We start from the raw sequence: 22136 nt of genomic DNA on the forward strand, positions 1-22136 counted from the left end.
TTTTTTCTTTTTGTGTGTGAAAAGAAGAAAAATAATAATAAAAAAGTGAAACTGAGAAAAACACCTAATTAAATTCTAAATCTAAATCTACTTAATTATTGGTATTTTCTTTCATGTTATTGCAATAGTTTTTATTCAAAAGCAAAAAATAAAAAACAGAGCTTTTTAAAAATGTTTTTAAATTGACTGATTTATTTATTTATGTAAACCCTGCTCTTTTGTTTTGTTTTGTTTTTCCACCTTATTAGACCTTTGATGCAATGTATTGAAATGTATATAAAACTACAGTATAATCATGTCCACTAGGCGGCGGTAGTCAGAAACGGACGGTGGTGCATCAGTGAAATCCTTCCGGGTTGTATCTCTGTAAACAATAACATGAGGGTAAAGCCAGCAGTGTAACCAGAGACGGTCCAATAACTTCTGTCTGACACACTAGTCGTCCTCTGTGTTTCAGTCATGTTGTTCCTCCGGACTGCGGCTCTCGGCCTCAGAGCTCTGACCGCTCTGCGCTGCCTGCCCGCCGGCTATACCGCCTCCAGAACCACCGCTACATACATCCAGGGCCAGAGCCCAGAACCACGGATCCGAGAATACTTCTACTACATCGACCACCAAGGACAGGTGAGTGTTTCAACTGACACAAGACCAAACCTTCAGAACCATATTCATACAGTAGATTGTCCTGCTATCATGACATGTTGCTGTGTGTGATCCACTTACAGCTTTTCCTCGATGACACTAAAGTGAAGAACTTTGTCACCTGCTTCAAAGGTAAAAAATGAACACACAACAACAAATAAAGGGCTATAATTCAGCCCAAATGCATCCTTAACAGGGATTTAGGAATATCCCCAAATTACCTGCACTTCATAGACTTTAACTGAAGTGTAAAACACTTGTATGTATTAAAGGGACTGTTTGTAAGATTCTGAAATGCTTGTTAACAGCAACACCTGTGGCCGTTAAGTCAACAAAGTCAGCGTCGGGCTCGCGCTTGTGCTCGCTCTACATAGACATGAACGAGCATCGCTCCAAACAGTGAGGCGACTCACGTCAGCTAAAACCACAATATCACTCTATATTTCAGCTGCTTGTCAGTAATGTTAGCTGACCAGACGAAGGTCTCTCCATGAATCAATGCTGATCCTAGTGTTAGTGCCTTTCCTGCCTCAGCCTCCCGACCGCGGCCGGAGGGAACAGGGGAGACACTGGAGTTTTGGTTGGAGACGATAACGTTTCTCGCTGCGGAGCCCCGTCACTTCACAAGACACGGGAAACCTCTGTTGGTCTGGAGGAGCTGCAGCATTTATTTCTGCACAAACGTCCACTCTACATTCACTAGATATTCTCAGAGCTAAACTAACTCTTCTGCAGTGTGTAGTGTGCGTGCATGCACGAGTGGAGCGAAATAGCGAAAATGCGTGCGGTGTGTGAGTGTTAAGGCAAGCAGGCAGCGGAGCAGTGTACAGCAGAGACTTCAGCCCTGGAGACCAAAGCTACGGTCTCCCCCGCGTCCTCCGACCGCGGCCAACACTGTTTATCAGACGGGCTTCACTAGATAGAACTTTGCAGTTTTGGAGCTTCCGTGTAGTTTGTGTTGGAGTCTGAGTCTGAACAGCGTAGCCACACGCGAGCGCCCATGGGATACCGACCCGGATTGATTTATACGTGTAAGAAGTTACAAACAGTCCCTTTAAACAAAGTATACTATGTATAAATAAAATACTGTGTCTGGATTAACATTCGATCCTCCCCATCTCTGCACATTATGTACAGTAATCCTAACCTGGAATATTAGAATTAGGATTAAAGGTTTGCTGTTTGATAATTGGATAAAACTTACATTTATTTAGGAATATGCACCATGTAATCACAATATTCACTCAATTAAAACAGAAGTTGACACTCTACAAAATCAAGGCTGTCAATATTCTCTATTTCGTTATTGTCAACAAATTCCAGCCACTGCCGATGCCTTCGATGTATTTCTGATCTGACTGATAACTTATATTTTTCATTGCACGATCTCTCTGCTGCTGTATTGCTCAGTTATCCCTGTTTCTTTGTTACCAGACAAAAAGTTCCTGGTCTTCTTCTTCACTCGGCTGCGTTCGAATCAGAGCGGTCGTTACGAGGAGGACTTCCCCTTCTTGTCCCCGTGTGGCAGGGAGAGGAACTTTGTGCGCTGCGATGACCGTCCCTTGGTCTTCACCCACCTGCTGCAGAGTCCCGCGGGGTCGCCAGGAGTCACGGGAGATGATCAGGAGCTGCTGTCGTACTGCGGCGGGGCGGAGAAGCTGTCCGCCCCGTTCCGCCCGGAGGCCCTGTACATGCATCCCGTCAGCGGACGAGTTTACCATCCCTGCTCAGAGCGCGAAGGGGCGGTCGGCCTGGTCAGGTCGGCTCTGGCCATCGAGCTCAGCCCATTCTTTGTTTATGCTTCGGAGGATGGCCAATCAGGACAGCCTACGCATTTTCTCTGGGGTGGACAGAAGCACGTGCTGACCAATGAGCTCGCAGGATGCTTCCCCACTGTGGAGGAGAGCAGCGGGCAGAAGGATGAACTGGGATAATGACCAGAACTGGGCACCTTTTTAGATTTTGAAATGCTGAAAAGCCATCAGCGCCCCATACTGGCAGTGGGGAAAGACGACCAAGTTCTCACAGTTGTGTGATTGTTACTGTTGAAGTCTGAGCTGATGTGTCTTCCTATCCTAATTTATATGAAGTGTGAGAAGTGGACTATTATATTCACTGATGATGCAGAGTGTTTTTGGCTTTTTTTGGCTTGAGACCCCTCAAACAAAGCATTGTCTCCCCTCATTGCAGTTAGATTCCCTGGATTAATCTGAATCATATTTATGGTCCTGATGAGATATAAACTATTCAGTTTGTCACAGTTAAAAAAAAGCAAAGATTAGATAAAAACGTTAACACAAGATTAACACACTGTAATTGTGTGTAGCAGAAGTATATCTTTTCTCTTTCCCTTCCTGTTAATCATCTCAATGATGACTATATTTAACATCCAGCCTCCCAGGTTGGAGAGGCTAAAGCTGCAGCGGTTGAGAGACAGCAAAATGCTGAAAGCTGCTCTTTTTTTTTTTTTAATGTGGTGACACATTCAACACAAGGTCATTCAGTGTCATAGTCATTTTCCTCACTGCTGTCCTTTAAGCTTTAAGCAAGATTCGGTCTCATGCAAATCTGATTCTTCAATGGAAACCTTAATTAAAGGTACAGTGTGTAGTGTTTGGCGACATCTAGTGGTGTGGATGCAGATTGCAACCAACTGAGTACTCCATAATAACACTACTTTATAGGAGCAACAGAAGTCAGACGGCAGCTGATGGTACCGCGGTCTTGCACAGTCGTGTATAGAAGTTAAACCTCGAGTTGGGAAAACGCATGAAAGCTCTTGGGAGACTCGCTGCCTGAAGGCCTATTAACCATTCAAGGTCAATGCATAACCTTAACCATCTTGTGAGAGTTTCGCAACTTGGTGGTTACCTTCTAGACACAACCGTTTTGCACTCGACTTACATTACCGCATATTTACAAGCGTGTTGGAGAACTACGGTGGCCTTCAGGTAATGTAAAAACTCAAAAGGCTCTCTCTAGAGCCATGCAGTGTTTGGTTTGTCCGTTCTGGGCTACTGTAGAAACATGGCAGACTCTGTGAAGAGGACCCGCTCCCTACGTACTGTATATATGAAGGGCTCATTCTAGGATAACAAAAACACAGCGATTCTGAGTTTCAGGTGATTATACCCTAATGAAAACATAGTTATTAACATTATATTCCATTTCTGCTAATATATCCCCCCGAAATGTTACACACTGTTCCTTTAAACCAAAGTAAAAAAGTAAGTAATTATAGCAAATTTGCTAAAGAGAAGAGCGCAGATACTTGGCACATTGAGTACAGATAGTTATACATCAAACAACAACAGAATATACCCAGAAAAATACATAGTCTACAAATGTATAACATATAATATAAATAATATTTAAAAAAAAAAAGAAGCTAAATTTACATTTATTTATTTGAGTAGCAGATGTCTGCAGCAGAGCTTAATACAGAATTGGCTCTAAGCATAATTAAATTTGATATATTGGTGTGCTTACGTAGATTTCAATCAGATATTTCATGTTCTTGAAATACGACAGAAAGAAAACACCTCATTTACACAAATATTTATTTATATGTGAATAACACCAGGAACATTTTCTGTGGCAAAAACCAACAAACTCCTGAGAAGCATTTTAGAATATACTACTGAATGTGTACAGTCAGATACTTCTTTAATAAAGCAAGATACTCTGAATGTCTTGTTTTCGTTTTTTATGTTACATTCCAAGACATGTTTTAGTTGAAGTTGCTACTGCAGATCTCACCACCCTCTCCCTGAAAGTACTGCCCTTTTAAGGTATTGTAATGGAAATTCTTTCAGTATTCCAAGATGAGTCCTAATGAATGTTGAAATCAAGATCCCAAACAGATGAAATGTCTTTGTTGTATTTTATTCTTGCAAGAAGAGGCACTGGTTATACAGAGTCGCACAAAGTCTGCAGAAGAGTGCCCCTTCTTGCAAGAATAAAATACAACAAAGACATTTCATCTGTTTTGGATCTTGATTTCAACGTTCATTAGGACTCATCTTGGAATACTGAAAGAATTTCCATTACAGTATGCATACTTTTATTAGGTATTTCCAGTTTGTGTTGGTTTATACTTTAACTCTACTACATGTATCTGACTGATAGTAGTCTTTACTTTGCAGATGCAAATGACGCATTATAGCTCATAAAAACTGATGTTGCAACTTTAAAATGCTTCTTACACATAAACTCATCCACAGATCAACACCAGTTTGTTTTTGTTACTAAAGTAAATGTTCTGCCAAGTTAGTTGCACTTTTACTTTATTGCATGTTGACTGCAGTGCTTTTACATTTTTTTACATTTTAGGCAATAAAAGTTTTTCCAACATTGGACCTCAGCCAGAACATGACAAGGCATGACATGTCACAAATCAACTGGGGAAGTTTCATGGTGATATGTATTAGTTAACATTTTGTACCTCATTCACCTGTAGTGTCTTAAAAATGTCTGGAATTTTACTATCCATGTCTTTAAAGGCTGTTTGAGGTTTTTCTCACTCTGAGCCAGAAATCTCCACCTCAGTAGCACTTACATACATCAAACTTTCCAGTTTCATTCCTATCTATATTCTGAAGGTTTTAACAGAGGGGTTTGTCCATTTATAGTTCATACATAGCCATGATTTTAACATTTTATTCCTTACAACATGGCGAAAATTAGATTTTTAACGGCTGTTGTTGACAAGGTTTTTTTTTATTTATGGAGTGACACAAAGAGATATCCAAAATTCTCTTACTGTACAAACATTTGACTCTAATATGTCAACGAAATGGGACAAGAATTGGGACCCGGCTTAATGTTCAGATTTCTGTATGCAAATAAGTGCACATTTAAGAAGATAATGCCTCATTTGCATATTCAAATATAACGTTTCAGTACACTTGTAATACAAAAAATATTTGCCTCAATTTCAGGCAATAAAAGTTTTTCCAACATTGGACCTCAGCCAGAACATGAGAAGGAAACATGGATAATAAATGTCCCTGGAAAAAGGTAAAAAGTCAATAACATTGTCACACCATTTAATGAAATATTTGCTTACAATGAAATGTAATCTGATGGTGAAACTAAAATTGCAGCATAGTTTAACTGCCTTCCTTCCTGTCTCTGCTCTGTCCCTACCTCAGACTCAGTGTGGAGCTTTGGAGAACTGCAAGTCCCAGAGATCATCAGTGAACTGACAACCAGTAGTTGAATAACATGGCAGCGCCGTCCAGCGACCCATGCGTCGGGGCTATGGAGCAGTCTCTCCGGGAGCGAGCTCCTCCGCTGCTGACCGACCTGTACCAGTTCACCATGGCCTACGCCTACTGGCGGACCGGCCGGCACCAGGAGCCCGCCGTGTTCGAGCTCTTCTTCAGGGACAACCCGTTCGGCGGCGGCTTCTCGCTGCTCGCTGGGCTGCACGACTGTCTGCTGTTCCTGCGCAGCTTTCGCTTCACAGACCAAGGTGAGGAAGTCAACCTGGACTTGATTATTATCCGTTTATACAGCACTGGAATGACCAAATCTAATTAATAAGTGTTATTATTATCAATCAGATCTGAAATGTCAATGTTTTTCCTCCAAAACTCCTGTTACGCACGCCGGTGTGGTTGCGCAATAACTCCAAGTGCGACCCCCTCCTCCACCACAGGGAGGGTTTCACTGAGACACCGTGAATGCTGCTGGAGGAATTCTGTGAACTTTGACGTTTAGATCTGAACTTTAGCACACAACAATGTGTAATCTCCTGTGTGCTGTAAAGACCCAGTATAAACGCAGTAACATGCTGGGTGTATACTGGAAAGATCAGTATATGCAACAACATGTTGCATACCAAGAGAGTTTAATGAAACACTGCCTGTCCTCATGTATGGGCTGTGTAAAGGGATTATCTGCTTTTGGGGTCAAGTTCGAGGTCAAACAGGTGTAATCCAAATGAATTATAGCCCTAAAACAATACAAAATATTGTATTTCACAATTATTTCCAACATTATAACGCATGAGAAGTAAAAATACTAAATAAATAATATAATAATAATAATAATAGTCAATAATACTTTGCATTGCGTATACTTTGCTTCATTGCAAGTAGAAATTCAGGTGCATTCAGGTGAGACACTACAGGCAAAAACATCATGCACAGGTCAACTTTGAGATTTTGGGCTATTTTGCCTCCATAACATGTCTTCTTTCAGACTAGTGGAAAGAAAACAACAACAGAAAATACACATTTAGGTGTTTATTTGACTACTTTGTCTATTTGCGTCTGTAGATTTCTCCTAAATTCACCAAATGTTAGCATTAGATAATGCTTCATTTGCATATTTAAGCATAAGATTTCAGAAAACTTATAATACAAAAAATAATTGTCTTAATGTCAGCAATCAACTGGGAAAGTTTCATGGTGATATGTATTAGTTAACATTTTGTACTTCTAAAGCAGCATTTTAGAAGTAACTCTAGTTGTCAGATAAATCTAGTGAAACACAAAGTACTATATTTCCCTCTGAAATGTAGTGAAGTAGAAGTATAAAACTACATAAAAAGGAAACACTGAAGTAAAGTACAAGTTGTCATGGCCACAGTCAAACATGTTTAGTCTAAACTTCATCACAGTCATGACTCTGAAGTCTGTTGGTAGCTGCTGGATCAGATTAGTTTACAGTAAGTTATTAGATTTCGCTCTGTTAATGTCACTGTGTGTGTGTGTGTGTGGTGAGCCAGGACATGTGAGGGCACGCAGAGGACACATGTACTTTTGTAAGAGAGCACATGTGCTGCTGTAGGATGAAGGATGCCCTCTGTTGTTGGTCTCTCTGACAGTGTTCCTCCAGCTGTTGTGTTAACGTTGTGTTTTTTGTGGATCCAGATGTGGAGTTCCTGCGCTCCGTCCTGCCCCCGGCCACCGACCCCGCCTTCTTCCAGTTCCTGCGAGGCCTGGACTGTTCCGGCGTCACGCTCCGCTCCGTCCCAGAGGGCACTGTTGTGTTTGCCAGGGTGAGCTGCGGCTTCTCGGGGTGAAACTGAAGGTCAAAGGTCAGATACAGGGTTCTTTAAGGGGGTCAGAGGGAGTAACTTCTGCAACATGTCTAAAACATCTGCAGGTGCCTCTGATGGAGGTGGCAGGTCCACTGGCTGTGGTTCAACTGCTGGAGACCAGTTTACTGTGTCTGGTCAACTACGCCAGGTGACCACGCACGCACGCACGCACGCACGCACGCACGCACGCACGCACGCACGCACGCACGCACGGACACACACACAGACTTTTACTATTGATTAATCTGTTTTTTTTTTATCTGATTAATTTTTAATCCTGGCGACCAGTGGGCCTATGATGCATACATGATTGTGACATTTCAGGTTAGATCGAGACCAGGGACCACTGCCACATTGTCATCACTCTCTCTCCCGTTGTTTCCAGTATCACTCTACTGTACACTGTATACTGTCCATGCCATAAAATAATATTTAAGAAAGAAAAAAAACAAATATATCAATATCTAATGATATTAAACAGATCAGCAAATCATCACATCTGAGAAGCTGGAACCAGCCTAGATTGGCATTTATGCTTGATGAATGACTAAGATTCAAAACTATCCAAAGATAATACATTATGTGAAGTTGAATTAGGAGATGTATCTAAATTGATACATAGGACATCTAGAATGTTTGTATTTCACAGAACGGTGCAGCCATAAAATACATGATTTCCCATTTTTTTCTCATTGGAAGAAGCAAATGGCAAAAAGTATACATTGTGTATAAACTTTTTTTCTACATGTAAAGAAACTCGGAGGGAGTGCGAGACGTTTATTAACATTTTTAACATTTCCTCAAAATAAAGACACAGGGGTGCATGTAAAGCATATACACACTTAATTTAAATAACCAAATTAAAGGGAAAAAAGTGAAGTGAAAGTTGAAGCTGTACTGTATTTCACGCTGGAGTCAGCCAGCCACAGCTTTCTACCCAAAGTGCACGTTTTATAACACTGTATAAAAGTTTGGCTCCACCATGAGACTCAAAGGGTAACTTTGGTATATTTCAACCGGGACTCTATTTTCCCATATTTTACGTCTAAGAGTCTAATGGGGACAACATTTTTTTGAAATTCGTCCAGTATTGAGGGAGAACGCTGTAACCGGCTGCCGCTCATGAGCTGCGACTGCGAGTGAGCAGCGTCAGTGTTACGTTCACTAAAAGTGCTTGTTTTTGCCACTGACAGGCTCAGATTGTTGTTATAAGTGTCTGCCAACATTATGGAAATGACCTTACAGAGAAACAAAACCTTTTTCCTTACCTTTCTCTTGATCCGGTCTGTTTGTTGTTGTGTCCAAGTCCTGCTCAAGGAGAAGTCTCGTTGTGAAATCGGAATATATATATATACTATGTATACTCTGACTCAAATAAATTTGGGCAGCCATCAAATTCAAAGACCTCATCCACATTGTGGAAATAATCTAAATATTCAGCCATGACATTGAACGTCTTTTAGATAACACTAAGCTACGCTTTCTGTACTCCAACACAACAAACTGCTCGGCTGGCATTCGTGTTTCCTCCATGGATGTATTCCTCTATTCCACCGTAGTCTTCCGGCAAAACATCACGTCGCCAGATTTCAGAACGAGACTTCTGCTCCTTGAGCGAGACTCTTTCCATAACGCCAGCTTGCCCCAATAGCACCATGTTGCAGCCCGTGAGCAGCTGCCGTCTACAGTGCTCTCCCTCAATACTGGACCAATGTCAGAAATTCTAGTCCCTATTGGTCAGTTAGACATGAAAATATGGTCCAGGTTTAAAAATATCGAAGATAGCCTTTTAAAGCAGCCTATTTCTGTTCCGTCTCCTCTCTGTTGTCAGTCTGGTGTGCAGTAACGCCGCCCGTTTCCGCCTAGCAGCCGGCCCCAAGAGGAAGCTGCTGGAGATGGGCCTCAGGAGGGCTCAGGGACCAGATGGAGGGCTCACCGCCTCACGATACACACACATTGGAGGTGAATGTTGTGTGGTCTGTCAAACATTCATGTTCTGACGTCCACTGTGTCCAAATTCTGTACAGCTCTTATTCACATTTCAGTACTTTTGTTAGCTATCTTAAATCATTTTAACACAGAAGTGTATACATATACTGTATATAGTCTATAGATATTATTTTACTCATGTCAATGTGGAGCATCCAGGCCATGTCTCTCTGAGGTAGGATTATAGCAACTTGCCTTCCAAAACAAAACTCATGCATAGATGTCGGCGTTCTCACTGAGAGGAGGCACCTGGACATGGATCCACTTAAAGAGCCTTTATCACCTTTGAAAGAATGTACAAAGAATGTCAGAGCTGCAAAACCGACACTAGAACCTGTTTTTTTCAGGGTTTGACCTCACCAGCAACGTTCAGGCTGGCTTCCTGTTTGGGATTCCAGTCGCAGGGACCATGGCACACTCGTACGTCACTTCCTTCACTTCCCTGGAGGAGGTCTGGCCACAAGTGAGTATGTGTTCCCTCCTCCAATCATCCTTAAAGGACCAATCCCAATGATTTTGCACATTTTTAGCTCATCATCACTACAAATTGTGGGTGCTTACATTTATTGTCAATCATTATCCAAAGCATACGATAAGTTTGATGGATTGATTTCGTCCGTAACGGTGAACATTGTACTGCCGAGTGCAATCAGCTGTCTACTGTACATGCAGTGTAAGTTGTGTAATATGCACACATCAGAAGATTCAGTCAGTCGTATACCGCTGATAAGACATCATATAATTTAGATAATTTACAATAATTTGACCAAGAATGGTTATATCAAACTAAAGACCAACACACTTTACATTACACTGATTTAATATCTTTGGAAACCCTATAAATGTCTTTAAAGGGACAGTTTGGGTGTTTTGAAGTGGGGTTGTATGAGGTACTTATCCATAGTCAGTGTATTACCTACAGTAGACGGCGATCAGCACGCCCCCAGTTTGGAGAATCAGACAGGAGTACCGACACGAGAGCAAAGCAATGTACTGCTGTGGACGGGGCCGGCAGCAAAACACATTTTAGACACCTAAAAAAATATCAATATCAGTTAAGTGTATGCTACATTTAGAATATTTTCTCCGCATTACCTTGCCATCAGCCCTTTCCGACCAGTTATTTATGCTCTCGCCAAAGCCACCAGACTCCATTGGGAGAAAAAAAAACAGTAATTTTACCTCACAGAACACAGGAGTTGCTGGTCTACTGTTGCCTCAATCGGTTAGTTTGTTTCTGCTATTGTGTGACTTTGGTTAGTTCGGATTCACTCAAGTCACACAATAGCACAAACACACTAACCAATTGAGGCAGTAGTGGACCAGGAAACCCCCCGTGCAAGGTAAAATTACTGTTTTTGTCAGTGGAGTCTGGTGGCTTTGAAGAGAGCATAGATAAGTTTCACTTTCAGTTCAGTTCCCCATCAGAAAGGGCTGCCTGACGGTGACGTTAACCGGCGAAATTATACTAAATATAGCGTACACTTAAACTGATGTTTCTTTTAGGTGGCTAAAATATGTTTTGCTGCCGGCCCCGTCCACAGCACTGTATTGTTTTGCTCCCATTTGCACCATTTGCATCTTACAACACCACTTCAAAACACCCAAACTATCCCTTTAAGTGTCAGTTGCGGACAGATTTAGTAATTTAGTTTGTAAGTTTGGCACTTAATTGTGGCTTCACCATTTACAATATATGGAAACAGACATCAGAAGAATTCAGTACAAATAATGTTAAATTAGAGCACAGTGGCAAGGTGTAAAATCGTCGTGATGCATAATGCCTAAGGTAGTTTCAGTGTCATTGGTCTCTCAAGGAAAACAGTGGCTCAAGAATTTCTGTCAGTGATCATGTGAAGGAGCTGGAGGCAGCATGTCGTCAACAGTGACAAGGACCGCATATGTCATTAATAATAATATTTCCCTGTCTCATGTTTCTTCTCAGACTCTTGTGGCGTTGAACGGGGACCCCAATCCAGTTGACATCATCTCGTTGACGAAGGGCTGGTTGAGTCGTGTTTGTGAGCTTCTGGGAGCCGAGCCCGGGAAGGTCCACGAGGGCGAGTTGGCTGCCTTTTTGTCCTACGCCATCGCCTACCCTCAGAACTTCCTCCCTGTGATTGACAGCTACAGTGTTGGCTGGTAAGTAGAGGTGTTACGTTTGATACTAAAGAGCTATTGATGTGATTACTGACTGACAAACGTCTCACTTTGTGTAGAATCTCTCTAATTCAGGCTTCCTGTTTTAGGTGTATTATTTACCCACTTTCACACTTCAATAATATATACAGCATACTATGGATTGCACAATAGTGGAAAATACCTAGGTAAATTGTACTTAAGTACAATTTTGAGGTACTTTTACTTTACTTGAGTATTTCCATTTTATGCTACTTTATACTTCTACTCCACTACAATTCAGAGCGAAATATTGTACTTTTACTCCACTACATTTATTTTACAGTTCAGATTAAAAAATAACATCATAAAAACACAACACATTGTTACATATGAAACCAGTGGTCCCCAATCTTTTTTTGCTCTTACAAAAAAGCAGTGTGTAGTTTGGGTCACTTGTCATGTTTCACATGTTTCAGAGTTCCACCAAAGACTGATTTTCCCACTAAACTTCTCATGTGGTTTAATTTTAGTAACTATTCCAGACCCAAACTAGGTCAAAGCATCCAATATTTCACTAAAAAAAAGCAAAGATTAGAGAAAAGTCTGAAGTATTAAAGGGACTCTATGTAAGAATCAGAAATTGCTTGTTAACAGCGACACCTGTGGCCGTTAAAAAAAAAACGAAAGTCAGCGTCCTGTTGCTCGCGCTTGTGCTTGCTCTACATAGACATGAATGAGCATTGATCAACACAGTGAGGCGACACTCGTCAGCTGAAACCACAATATCACTCTATATTTCACCTGCTTGGCAGTAATGTTAGCTGACCAGACGAAGGTCTCTCCATGAATCACTGCTGATACTATGTTGTCCTGCTTCAGCCTCCCGACCATGTTCAGAAGGAACAGGAGAGACACCGGAGTTTTGGTCGGAGACGATAACGTTACTCTTCTGCAGTGTGTAGTGTGCGCGCATGCACGTGAGAGGTGGAGCGAGTGAGAACGATCGCGGTGTGTGAGTGAAGGCAGGCAGGCAGCCAGAGGAGCAGAGTGCAGCGTCGACTCCGGCCCTGGAGACCAGGGTTACGGTCTCCCCTGTGTCTTCTGGCCGCGGTCGGGGGGGCTGGAGCAGGAAGAGTTAACACTGTTTTGCAAGACGGGCTTCACTAGATATAACTTTGCAGTTTTGGTGATTCTCTGTAGTTTGTGTTGGAACAGCGTAGCCACACGCGAGGGCGCATAGGAAACACCGAGCCGCAATGATTTATAAGAGTGTAAGTGTAAGAAGTTACAAACAGTCCCTTTTAATATAAATTTGTGTATCAGAATGTTTTTTTTTCTTTTCCTATTAATCATTTCATGACCCCTCAGATTTGTTGGAAACTACTGGACTAAACTATCCAACTGTATATTAGTAGTTAAAACCAGCTCCACCTCAAGCAGCTACAACAGTAAAATACTGCTTACACATTGATGCATCAGTATTAATTTAATAATAAGATTTATTAAAATCCCAGGGGCCGATAGTCTGCAAAACGAGTACTTTTACAGTACTTTTAATTCGTCAAGTAAAAATGGCTAATAATACCTCTGTTCTTTGACTTAAGTAGAATTTAAATGCAGGACTTTTACTCGTATTGGAGTATTTTTACATTGTGGTATTAGTACTTTTATGTAAGTAAAGTATCAAAGTACTTCTTCCACCACTGATGTTGCATCATTTATTTATGAAAACAAGATAATTACAACAACATACCTAGCCTAGCAGGAATAATAATTAGAGTTAATAAGTATTTAGATATCAGAACAGTCCTTATTAGTTACAGCAGAAGTGCAATGTGCAGTTTGTACCAGCAGGTGTCACTAGTGTACACTGAGTTAAATCAGGTTTGGCGTAATGAATCTATTTGTCATAGAATTTGGTGGAAATCTTCATTTCACCATCACTGGTAACTGCACCGATCCTCACTGTGACAACAACTAACAACTAACGAACGTCATTGTTATTGATTCCCCTGTTGATCATATTTATTTTAATCAATAACAGGACATTTTTAAAGTAATAATTCTTAGAAAATAGTGGAAAATCATAATTATCTAGAACTCAAGGCAACCTACTCATTTCAACAGTTCACGTTATAGTTTATAATTCATGTTTCATGCTCATATGATGAAATGTGTGCGTGTATCTGATTTGTCAGTAGTGGTCTGTTGAACTTCTGCGCCGTGGCCTTGGCTCTGTGTGAACTGGACTACAGGCCTGTAGGAATCCGTCTGGACAGCGGGGACCTCTGCAGGCAGTCGGTTGACGTCCGTCGTGTCTTCAGACTCTGCAGCGAGCAGTGAGTGAGGTGCCATGCTGTATGTGTGCATCTTTAAAACGTTGAGTGAGAATATATCTCACTCCTGCAGAGGTCTGTGGTTCATGCCTGACTGTCTGTTGTTCCTTTTGTTCTCTTCACCTCTACAGTTTCTCCGTCTCCGCCTTTGACTCGCTGATCATCGTCGGGAGCAATAACATCACAGAGCAGAGCATGGCTGAGCTCAACAAGAAGGTACATTGTGACTGAACATGTGGATTGTTTATGATGAACAAGAAGGTTTTTTTTTCTCTCTGATGTTCTGTGTGTTATTGTTTCAGGAGAATGAGATCGATGCGGTCGGTGTCGGGACACATCTGGTCACCTGCACACAACAACCCTCGCTGGGCTGTGTGTACAAGGTAACGTGTTGAACACAAAAAATGTGTTGTCTCTCCAAATGCCTCAAACTCACTTCTCCTATTAACATTTGTATGGTGCCATTTGTGTGTGTGTGTGTGTTAGCTGGTGGAGGTGAGGGGGACACCCAGGATGAAGATCAGTGAGGACCCAAAGAAGAGCACTGTCCCTGGGAGGAAAGCTGTCTACAGGCTCGTCGACGCTGAGGGTGAGAACGCATCTCTATCTTCATCTCTCTTCACCCCAACCCCTACACACTTATTTCTCTCTATGTTTTCAGTATTTTACTTTAGTTTTTTTTCTGCACAACATTTCCATCCTAATAGCTACATCAAGGCAACGTCTGTAATGGGATTCTTATGCTAACAAGGAGTGGGTGATATGACGATACACCACAAGACGGTCTTGGTAGCCATCCCTTTAATGTCTTAACTTAAAAAACTTAAACTGAACTAAAATGAAAATAAGCAGTGAAAATATTTTTTTGTAAACTGAAAAATATATCCTTTTATGAATAACTAAAACTAATTTGCAACTCTGTTGCCTGGGTACTAATAAAAATTAACATAAATTCATTTAAAATGATAATCATATATATTACTACCAGAATAATGTAGGAAAGGTTGGTAGGTTTCACAGCTTCCCGCTCTTTCCTCCCTTGCAGGCCATCCTTTTCTGGACTTGGTGTGTCTCGCTGTGGAGTCTCCTCCAGAGGCCGGAGTCTCTCTGAGCTGTTACCCTCTGACGTGTGATGATAATAACTCCTGTGTCTCAGTCATTCCAGCTCAGGTCACCTGTCTGCGCCAGGAAGTGTTTACCAAAGGACAGGTGAGGATTGCTGTTTCGTGACGCTTGTTTTTGTGGTTGTTTCCTTTCCATCATCGCATCCATATTTTTGTTTTCCGTATCATCTTAACAAAAGTCTGGTGAATTCTACACTAGAAGTGAACTGGAAGTCTGTATAAAGTGTGCATTATCTCCCTTGTGGACTTATATATATATACTTATAGATATATTGGACAGCAGTAGACACTCTGGCCCAATTCCAATCTGGTCACTACACGCTCCCGCTCCATGGTGGAGTGAAATGTATAACAACAGTGCAAATAATAATGCCCAAAAAATAGGATTCTATCATTAAGTGTGTAAAAATTCAAGAATAGTATAAATAAATCTGAATATTAGTTTAAGAATACTGTATAAATAAATGCAGTGTTAATGCCAGAGTAAACCAGATTATTGCACAGCTGAATTATTGCACTAAATTATTGTACTGTTAAGTCAGTTGAAGATATAATAAATTATGGGGTTATAGATGCTGATAGGGGTCAAAAATATTATATATATACGGTATAAGAAATAAAGAATCATACTTACATCATACAAAAGACCGATTTTTTGTTTTGGAAGGCATTGAACGTAGAAGACAATATTGCCGTACTCTGCTGTGTAGGAGTTAAGTCTTTACGGATGTGTCTCCCACTCTTTCTAGGTCACACACCCTCTGTGCAGCGCTGCAGAAACAAGAGCCAAGGTCCAGAGTTCCCTCCAGACTCTGCACCATCGACACAAGAGGCTGCAGGAGCCAGAGTCTTACACAGTGAGCTTAACACGCAAACAAATCTGTACTGGATGCATACTAAATGAATACAGAAATGGTCAAACCTTCTCACAGACACAGAGCAGGATCTCACAAACTCTACACTCTCTTATCTGTGGTGTTCTCTCCCACCAGGTGGCGCTCTCAGAGAAACTCCATAACCTGGTCACAGAGATTAAAAAAGGAAGCTCCAACAACAGCAACTTTCTTTTAGCCAACTAAATAAAATCCCAGACAACTGCTGTTGTCATCTCCTGTTTTTTTTTTTTTTTGGACACTTTTTTGGATACTCTCCAAATATAGGAATATACATAAATGTGTTGTGGGCTTTGCCATTTAAAGCTAATGTTTATAAAACAGGGTTTAAATGAACAGATATAGACTTTGGAAAGTCCAGCGGGGACAGATGGAAGCAAATGAAAACACAGCATCTGTCTAATTTAATGGACTTTTATTCTGAAACTGTGAAACTTTGACCTTTGTTCCCTCTTTGTCTACCTTGTTCCTTTCTCTTAAATTGAACAATTTGGTGCTAATACTAGACAACTATTAAAACTAAGTCTATAATGTTTTTACGATTTCTGTAAAAGGTTTGTTTACATCAGTAATGGGAGTAAAACAAATAAAAACAGTTCAAAAAATAAAATGAAATCTTAACTCAAGATTCACTTATTAACTTTTACTTGAGATTTACTACAGAAAAAGGTAGTAATTAGACCTTGAGTTGCTGTCGTACTTCAGTAATGTCTGTGAATGTTGGGGTAAGAAAGGCCCATATCTTCCACACTCATCTTTAACTTTTCATTTTTGCTGACTTGTCAAAATGTTTATGGAGATAATTGGAATAAATCTGGCAAAATATAGGTTTAAAAAAATCTGCACACTGCCTTCTCAGCGACAACCAGCTGTCAGACACAGTTATAAACTAGCTTGTGAACATAGTTGAGCATTTAGCAGCTAAAGAGACAGATATTGTTCTCAGGAGTTGGTGGAGACCAAAATAAGAGCTAAAAGTAGAGTGAATATTGGAGTAACATTAATCATGGATGGATGGATGGATGGATGGATGGATGGATGGATGGATGGATGGATGGATGGATGGATGGATGGATGGATGTGCAAATAGGCAGTTGTTTACTAATACAATAGCCAGTGTGTGTTTCTCAGCTTGTTTTTTTGCCCCATAGTGACCAAAAAATGGTTAAATGCAGCCTTAATTTCTGCCGGTATTCTGTATTTGGACCAATTTTTAAACCACTTGAAATAATACCACTATAATTGCAGTTGATGACTTGCCAATATGTTTATTTTTTTGTGTAGTTTTCAGCTAGTGTTTGTATCAAAGCCACTGGAATTAGAAACTTTTCAATTTTGTTGCCTTCCAGTGGTTGTGTAAAATTGAAATTGAAATGTATCTTGTCTGTAATTAATTGCACAAACAATTTGGGATAAAAGAAAATAGTTTTTTTTCTGACTCACTGCAGCAGATTGTTATGCAATCTGCTAAAAAAAACTGCACTCATTTTCACCAGGATGTTCTACTTTTCTTCAAACGAAACATTTTTCATCAGATTATCTTAACAATTTCTATCACATGTAACTTCTACAGATAGTGGCATTTAATTAGTTCTACTTATTGCTCACTATCTGTCACTATCTGTCACTATCAAGGTGCATTTCTTTAATGTAATATAAAACTTATTTGCAGTTCATTTGCAGGCCACATTTTGAGTTTTAACGGCAACTGCGGAAGACAAAACGTCCTGATCGTGTGCGGTTGTCCTGTGTGTGCTTTTTGCTTTTGTCTTGTTTGTGTTTGACTTATTTGGACTTGAGATCCGGCTCAGGAGGGTTCAGCGATCCAACTCTTCATCCTTTCTCCACTCTCATGAAAACTCTTTTCTACACAACCCTCCAGCCTCTCTTCCTTTCTGCTCCGGCACATGTGAGAAGTGTTTCCTTGAGTTCTGATTGGCTGCCTGCTGACCAGTGGTAGTAGACATGCAGATACACCCAGCAGACATATGGAGCTGATTAGACATGGAGAGGCTGTGATGTCATCCAAGACTGTCTCATCTCACTGAGGTGGGCGACACAGAATCTCTCACACTCAGAGCCTTCAGCCGATGTTTTCTGCTCATTACTGAAGTTTGATTTATTAGGAAACATACTGTAACTGATATACATCATCAGTGTTGGAAGAATGTTTACTTGAGTAAAAGTAGTAGTAACAATGTAAACATATTCAATTACAACAAAAAGTTTTGCTTTCCTGCATTTTACTTAAAAGTAAAATCACAGATGTATTATTAGCAAAATATACTTAAATAAAGTAAAGTAAAAATACTCATTGTGGCCCCTTAAATAATGTTCTATTATTATATATGTGGATACATATTTTATGAATTTGAGTTCATGATGGTGGCAGACACTGGAAAGACAATAAAAAGGGCACCAGCTGCATGTGGTGGGACACCAGCCAGCAGAAAGTTTTCTAGCATGTAGACTATACAGGGCACTGATCACATTTTCTCCACTGGAAGGGCACCATAGAGAGCACTGCAAAATGCAAAATAAATGTAGTGGAGTAAAAAGAGCAATATTTATAATTAATAAGGGGAAAATAATGATTATTATTTTCATTGTCATTTGCTCCATCAGTTAATTTTTTTTAATTAATAGATTGTTAAGGCTATAAAATGTCAACAAATTGAAGTAGTTTAGTCTTTAGGGATTTAGCTTGGGAACTGGAGGGTAGCTAGTTCAAGTCCCACACAGACCAAGTACGGAGTTTGGACTGGTAGCTGGAGAGGTGCCAGTTCACCTCCTGGGCAGTGCAGAGGAACCCTTGAGCCAGGCACCTAACTGTTCGGGGCACTCTGCAATGTGACATCGCTCCATATTGATGCGTGCGTGTGTGTGTTTTAATCAAGAAAAATAACAGCAGAATGAAAAATACATTTTTCATTGAAATTATTATTAAAGAAAGATGCCCGTTACACATTCCCAGAGCCAAAATAAATCCTAAATTTGTTTGAACAACAGTCCAAAACCCAAAGCATTTCCAATTTCCAATATTAAAGTTTTTTACTTTTTGATTGATAACTATTTCATTTCAGTTCAGAGTTCATTTTTGACTTTGGAAACAGTCTGACAAAAAAACTAAAAACAAATTTAAATTCAAGGTCTTGAGTTTATTTTTGATATTTTCTTTATTATTTTTTTGACCCATTATTATTATTATTATTATTATTATGAAAACGTTTCTTATCATGTTGTGGTAATCTAACCTGGCACAAAAAAAGGAAAAACAAGGAGAATAAACTTTGCTACCCAAACTAAATCACTATAGTTTGCTTGAGCTGCAGATGATTTGTTGCTGCAGCTGATGACTGTCTAACATGTTGTGATCTTTTGTCTTTTGAACCCCACTTGACCTCTTGACCCGCCTCATCCCCCGCAGCGTGCTTCCTCTCCTCCTCCTCCTCGAAGCTGCAGATCTCCTGGAGACCCGCGGAGGTCGCTCTGCTCTCTCTCTCTCTCTCTCTCTCTCTCTCTCTCTCTCTCTCTCTGCCTCCTCTACTCTCACTACAACTCTCCCTCCCCTCATCCTCCCTCAGATATACTACAGTACAGGAGGAAAAAAAAAAATCTGATCAAGCTTTTCCGGTCTGCTAGCCCCTAATTTCCTCTCAAGACCTCTGGAGTTGGAGCAGAGCAGAGCAGAGCGCGGACGCACTGGCAGAAGGAGGAGAGATCCTGGTCGAGGAGCAGCAGCGAGGAGAAAACTGGAGCAAAAGACTGCCACCAACAACCCCGCACTCCTCTGTACTGTACGGTTACCCCTGCGTGGGGATAATGCATCCTGTCGGCGGTGTAATGTGCCCGTGAAAGAGGAGAAGTGTCTGAGGAGAGAGCAGTAATGGTTCTGCGTCTGGGAGCGCGGCCGCTCCGTGCGCTCCAGTCCGCGTCTCTCCGCGTCCGTGAAGCCGCCGCAGAGCGCCCTCCGATGCCCGTCCTCCTCTCCTCCTCTCCGCCGCCGAGCTGCACTCACCTCCGGGTATTTATCCAAGTCGTCGTTACATAACTCGGCTTCTTTGTCGCTCGCACTGACTTCATTTTTACCCAAAAAAGCCAGGACCAGGATAGATAGATAGACGCGTCGTGTTTGCCGCTCCAGCAGCAGGTTTACGCAAGAGGCAGCAGTCGGCGACGCGGCGGTGGTGGATTTAAAGTCTGTGGTGCCTTCTTTGCTGTCGTGGACTGAAGGACCAGCAGGAGGACACTTTAAAAGGGTGGAAACCTGAGTCCAGCGGTGATGAGAGCTCGCTCCGGGAGGATTTCACTGGTGTGCTGCCAGAAGCATCTGGAAAGGATAACACAGGCGTATACACTCCCCCTCCAGAGGACCAGAGGATAATCCACATCTCAGACATTTCAGTTGTTTCAGCTCTTGAGTGTCTTTCAGCTTGTGTTTCTAATGTGGTTTAATCAAACTGGCACTTAAAAACCTCTGCCTTGCTCTGAGCGGCACAATTTGGGTTCATAACAACCTCTTGGCACCCAGTGGTTTTGGACATGTTGGATAACTGCTGCATTCAATTAAGTGATTAAAGGACATCCTCACCCTCAAAACCAGTACAGCACAGTAAATCCTGCAAGGTGTCCCCTGTATAGCTATGCAGTAAAGATGTGTGCAGCCAGGTTCGGTGGCCTGCTCAATGGCTGTGCCGAGGAGGCCGCTGCTAGTGGTGCCGCTGCTGGGGCTGCTGGTCCGGTCACGGGCTCCAGGATGCTGGACTGGACAGAGGCTGGTCCACGCATCCTCCACAGCCTGGAGATGGGGACGGTGATGACCGTCTTCTACCAGAAGAAGTCCCAGAAGCCCGAGAGGAGAACCTTCCAGATAAGGCAGGACATGCGGCAGATAGTGTGGAGCCGAAACCCTGACAAACTAGAAGGAGAGGGTGAGTGTTGATGTGAAAGAGCAGTGAGTGGGCCTACTGGGCTCGTAATCCGTTCATGCATAGAATACAAGCAGTACATTGCATCCCTGATGTGTCTCACGTTCAGGCCCCGTATACCCTCGTTTCTCCTTCTTCACATCATTTACGTTAAGTGCCAGTCACAGGTTCTGTATCTGGAGATGATGAAATGTCAGCTGAGGCTGAAGTATGTGAGAACGTGCTGACAAACACAGAAACCGAACACTAGGGACAGTTTCTTCTTTTATAGCGGTGGTTCCCAACCGTTTGGCTTGTAACCCTTTTAAAGAGGACCTATTGTGCTTTTCCCCTTTCCTTTAGTGTGTTATACTGTATGGCTTTTTGTGCATGTAAAAGGTCTGCAAATATAATTTCCCATAGAAACACTGCTCCTGAACTGCCTGAAACGCCTCGCTTGAAGTCCTGCCTTTTTTTCTCTGTAATGTGGTGATGTCACCAAGTAACACATTTGCATAGCTAGTTTGGCACGCCCTCAAACAAAGCTAGTTAGAGCAGAGCTGGAGTGGAGTGGAGTCGAGTAGAGTTTGGTTTGGTTGACCAATCACAACAGAGTGGGCCAGCTGACCAATCAGAGCAGACTGGGCTTCTTAGGAGGGGGCGGGGTCAACACGGGTCCAACAGAGCGTTTCAGACAGAGGGTGAAAAGAGGCGCTGCAGCACAGCCGGTATGAGAAAAATGAAGCAGGTTTTGAATATTAAAGCATGTAAACATGTTCTAGTAGAAACCCAAAATACAAGTACGCACCTGAAAATAAGCATAATAGGTCCCGATCAAGTAGGGCTGTATATTGGCAAGAATCTGGTGATACTATACCTATCATGATACAAGGGTAACAATTCAATATATTACGATACGGTAAGTAAGGCGATATATTGCGATTTTATTTTTATTTTTTTAATCAAATTTTAAGAAAACTGTCACAGTATAAAGAACACACCACCAGATGCATAAAATCAGAATAAAAAAGTGTACTTTTCTATGCAACCAGAACAGTGGGATCTGCATTTAT

The 22136-nt window shown here is 41.5% G+C and overlaps 3 protein-coding genes across 3 annotated transcripts in view; all 3 read left to right on the forward strand.

Moving 5' to 3' along the window:
• The first annotated feature begins 336 nt into the window (after nucleotides 1-336).
• c5h8orf82 (chromosome 5 C8orf82 homolog) lies at nucleotides 337-4331 on the forward strand. The gene is made up of 3 exons (XM_074636302.1): nucleotides 337-624; nucleotides 726-774; nucleotides 2077-4331. The coding sequence occupies exons 1-3, from the start codon at nucleotides 460-462 to the stop codon at nucleotides 2574-2576; spliced, it is 714 nt and encodes a 237-aa protein (XP_074492403.1). The 5' UTR covers nucleotides 337-459; the 3' UTR covers nucleotides 2577-4331.
• A 1448-nt stretch (nucleotides 4332-5779) lies between these two features.
• naprt (nicotinate phosphoribosyltransferase) lies at nucleotides 5780-16363 on the forward strand. The gene is made up of 13 exons (XM_074636301.1): nucleotides 5780-6118; nucleotides 7524-7651; nucleotides 7759-7841; nucleotides 9525-9655; nucleotides 10030-10145; nucleotides 11628-11824; nucleotides 14002-14142; nucleotides 14271-14355; nucleotides 14442-14522; nucleotides 14626-14728; nucleotides 15185-15348; nucleotides 16013-16120; nucleotides 16256-16363. Exons 1-13 carry the CDS (start codon nucleotides 5869-5871, stop codon nucleotides 16340-16342), a joined length of 1674 nt encoding a protein of 557 aa, XP_074492402.1. The 5' UTR covers nucleotides 5780-5868; the 3' UTR covers nucleotides 16343-16363.
• Nucleotides 16364-19519: 3156 nt separating this feature from the next.
• Nucleotides 19520-22136, forward strand: part of LOC141768209 (1-phosphatidylinositol 4,5-bisphosphate phosphodiesterase gamma-1-like) — a 35272-nt gene continuing 32655 nt past the window's right edge. Inside the window, exon 1 of the mRNA XM_074636300.1 lies at nucleotides 19520-21087. Coding sequence (XP_074492401.1) covers nucleotides 20811-21087 — 277 coding nt within the window. The 5' untranslated portion in view covers nucleotides 19520-20810. The remainder of the gene's footprint in view (nucleotides 21088-22136) is intronic.

This window comes from Sebastes fasciatus, chromosome 5 (genome assembly GCF_043250625.1).
Source record: "Sebastes fasciatus isolate fSebFas1 chromosome 5, fSebFas1.pri, whole genome shotgun sequence".
NCBI lineage: Eukaryota > Metazoa > Chordata > Actinopteri > Perciformes > Sebastidae > Sebastes > Sebastes fasciatus.

What these genes read in the sequence shown, in the direction of transcription:
- c5h8orf82 (XM_074636302.1), top strand. Translation starts at nt 460, where the DNA reads ATGTTGTTCCTCCGGACTGCGGCTCTCGGCCTCAGAGCTCTGACCGCT. An exon ending in ACATCGACCACCAAGGACAG is followed by an intron (nt 625 to 725) that starts GTGAGTGTTTCA and finishes ATCCACTTACAG; the next exon opens with CTTTTCCTCGATGACACTAA. An exon ending in CTTTGTCACCTGCTTCAAAG is followed by an intron (nt 775 to 2,076) that starts GTAAAAAATGAA and finishes CTTTGTTACCAG; the next exon opens with ACAAAAAGTTCCTGGTCTTC.
- naprt (XM_074636301.1), top strand. Translation starts at nt 5,869, where the DNA reads ATGGCAGCGCCGTCCAGCGACCCATGCGTCGGGGCTATGGAGCAGTCT. An exon ending in CGCTGGGCTGTGTGTACAAG is followed by an intron (nt 14,523 to 14,625) that starts GTAACGTGTTGA and finishes TGTGTGTGTTAG; the next exon opens with CTGGTGGAGGTGAGGGGGAC. An exon ending in AAGTGTTTACCAAAGGACAG is followed by an intron (nt 15,349 to 16,012) that starts GTGAGGATTGCT and finishes CACTCTTTCTAG; the next exon opens with GTCACACACCCTCTGTGCAG.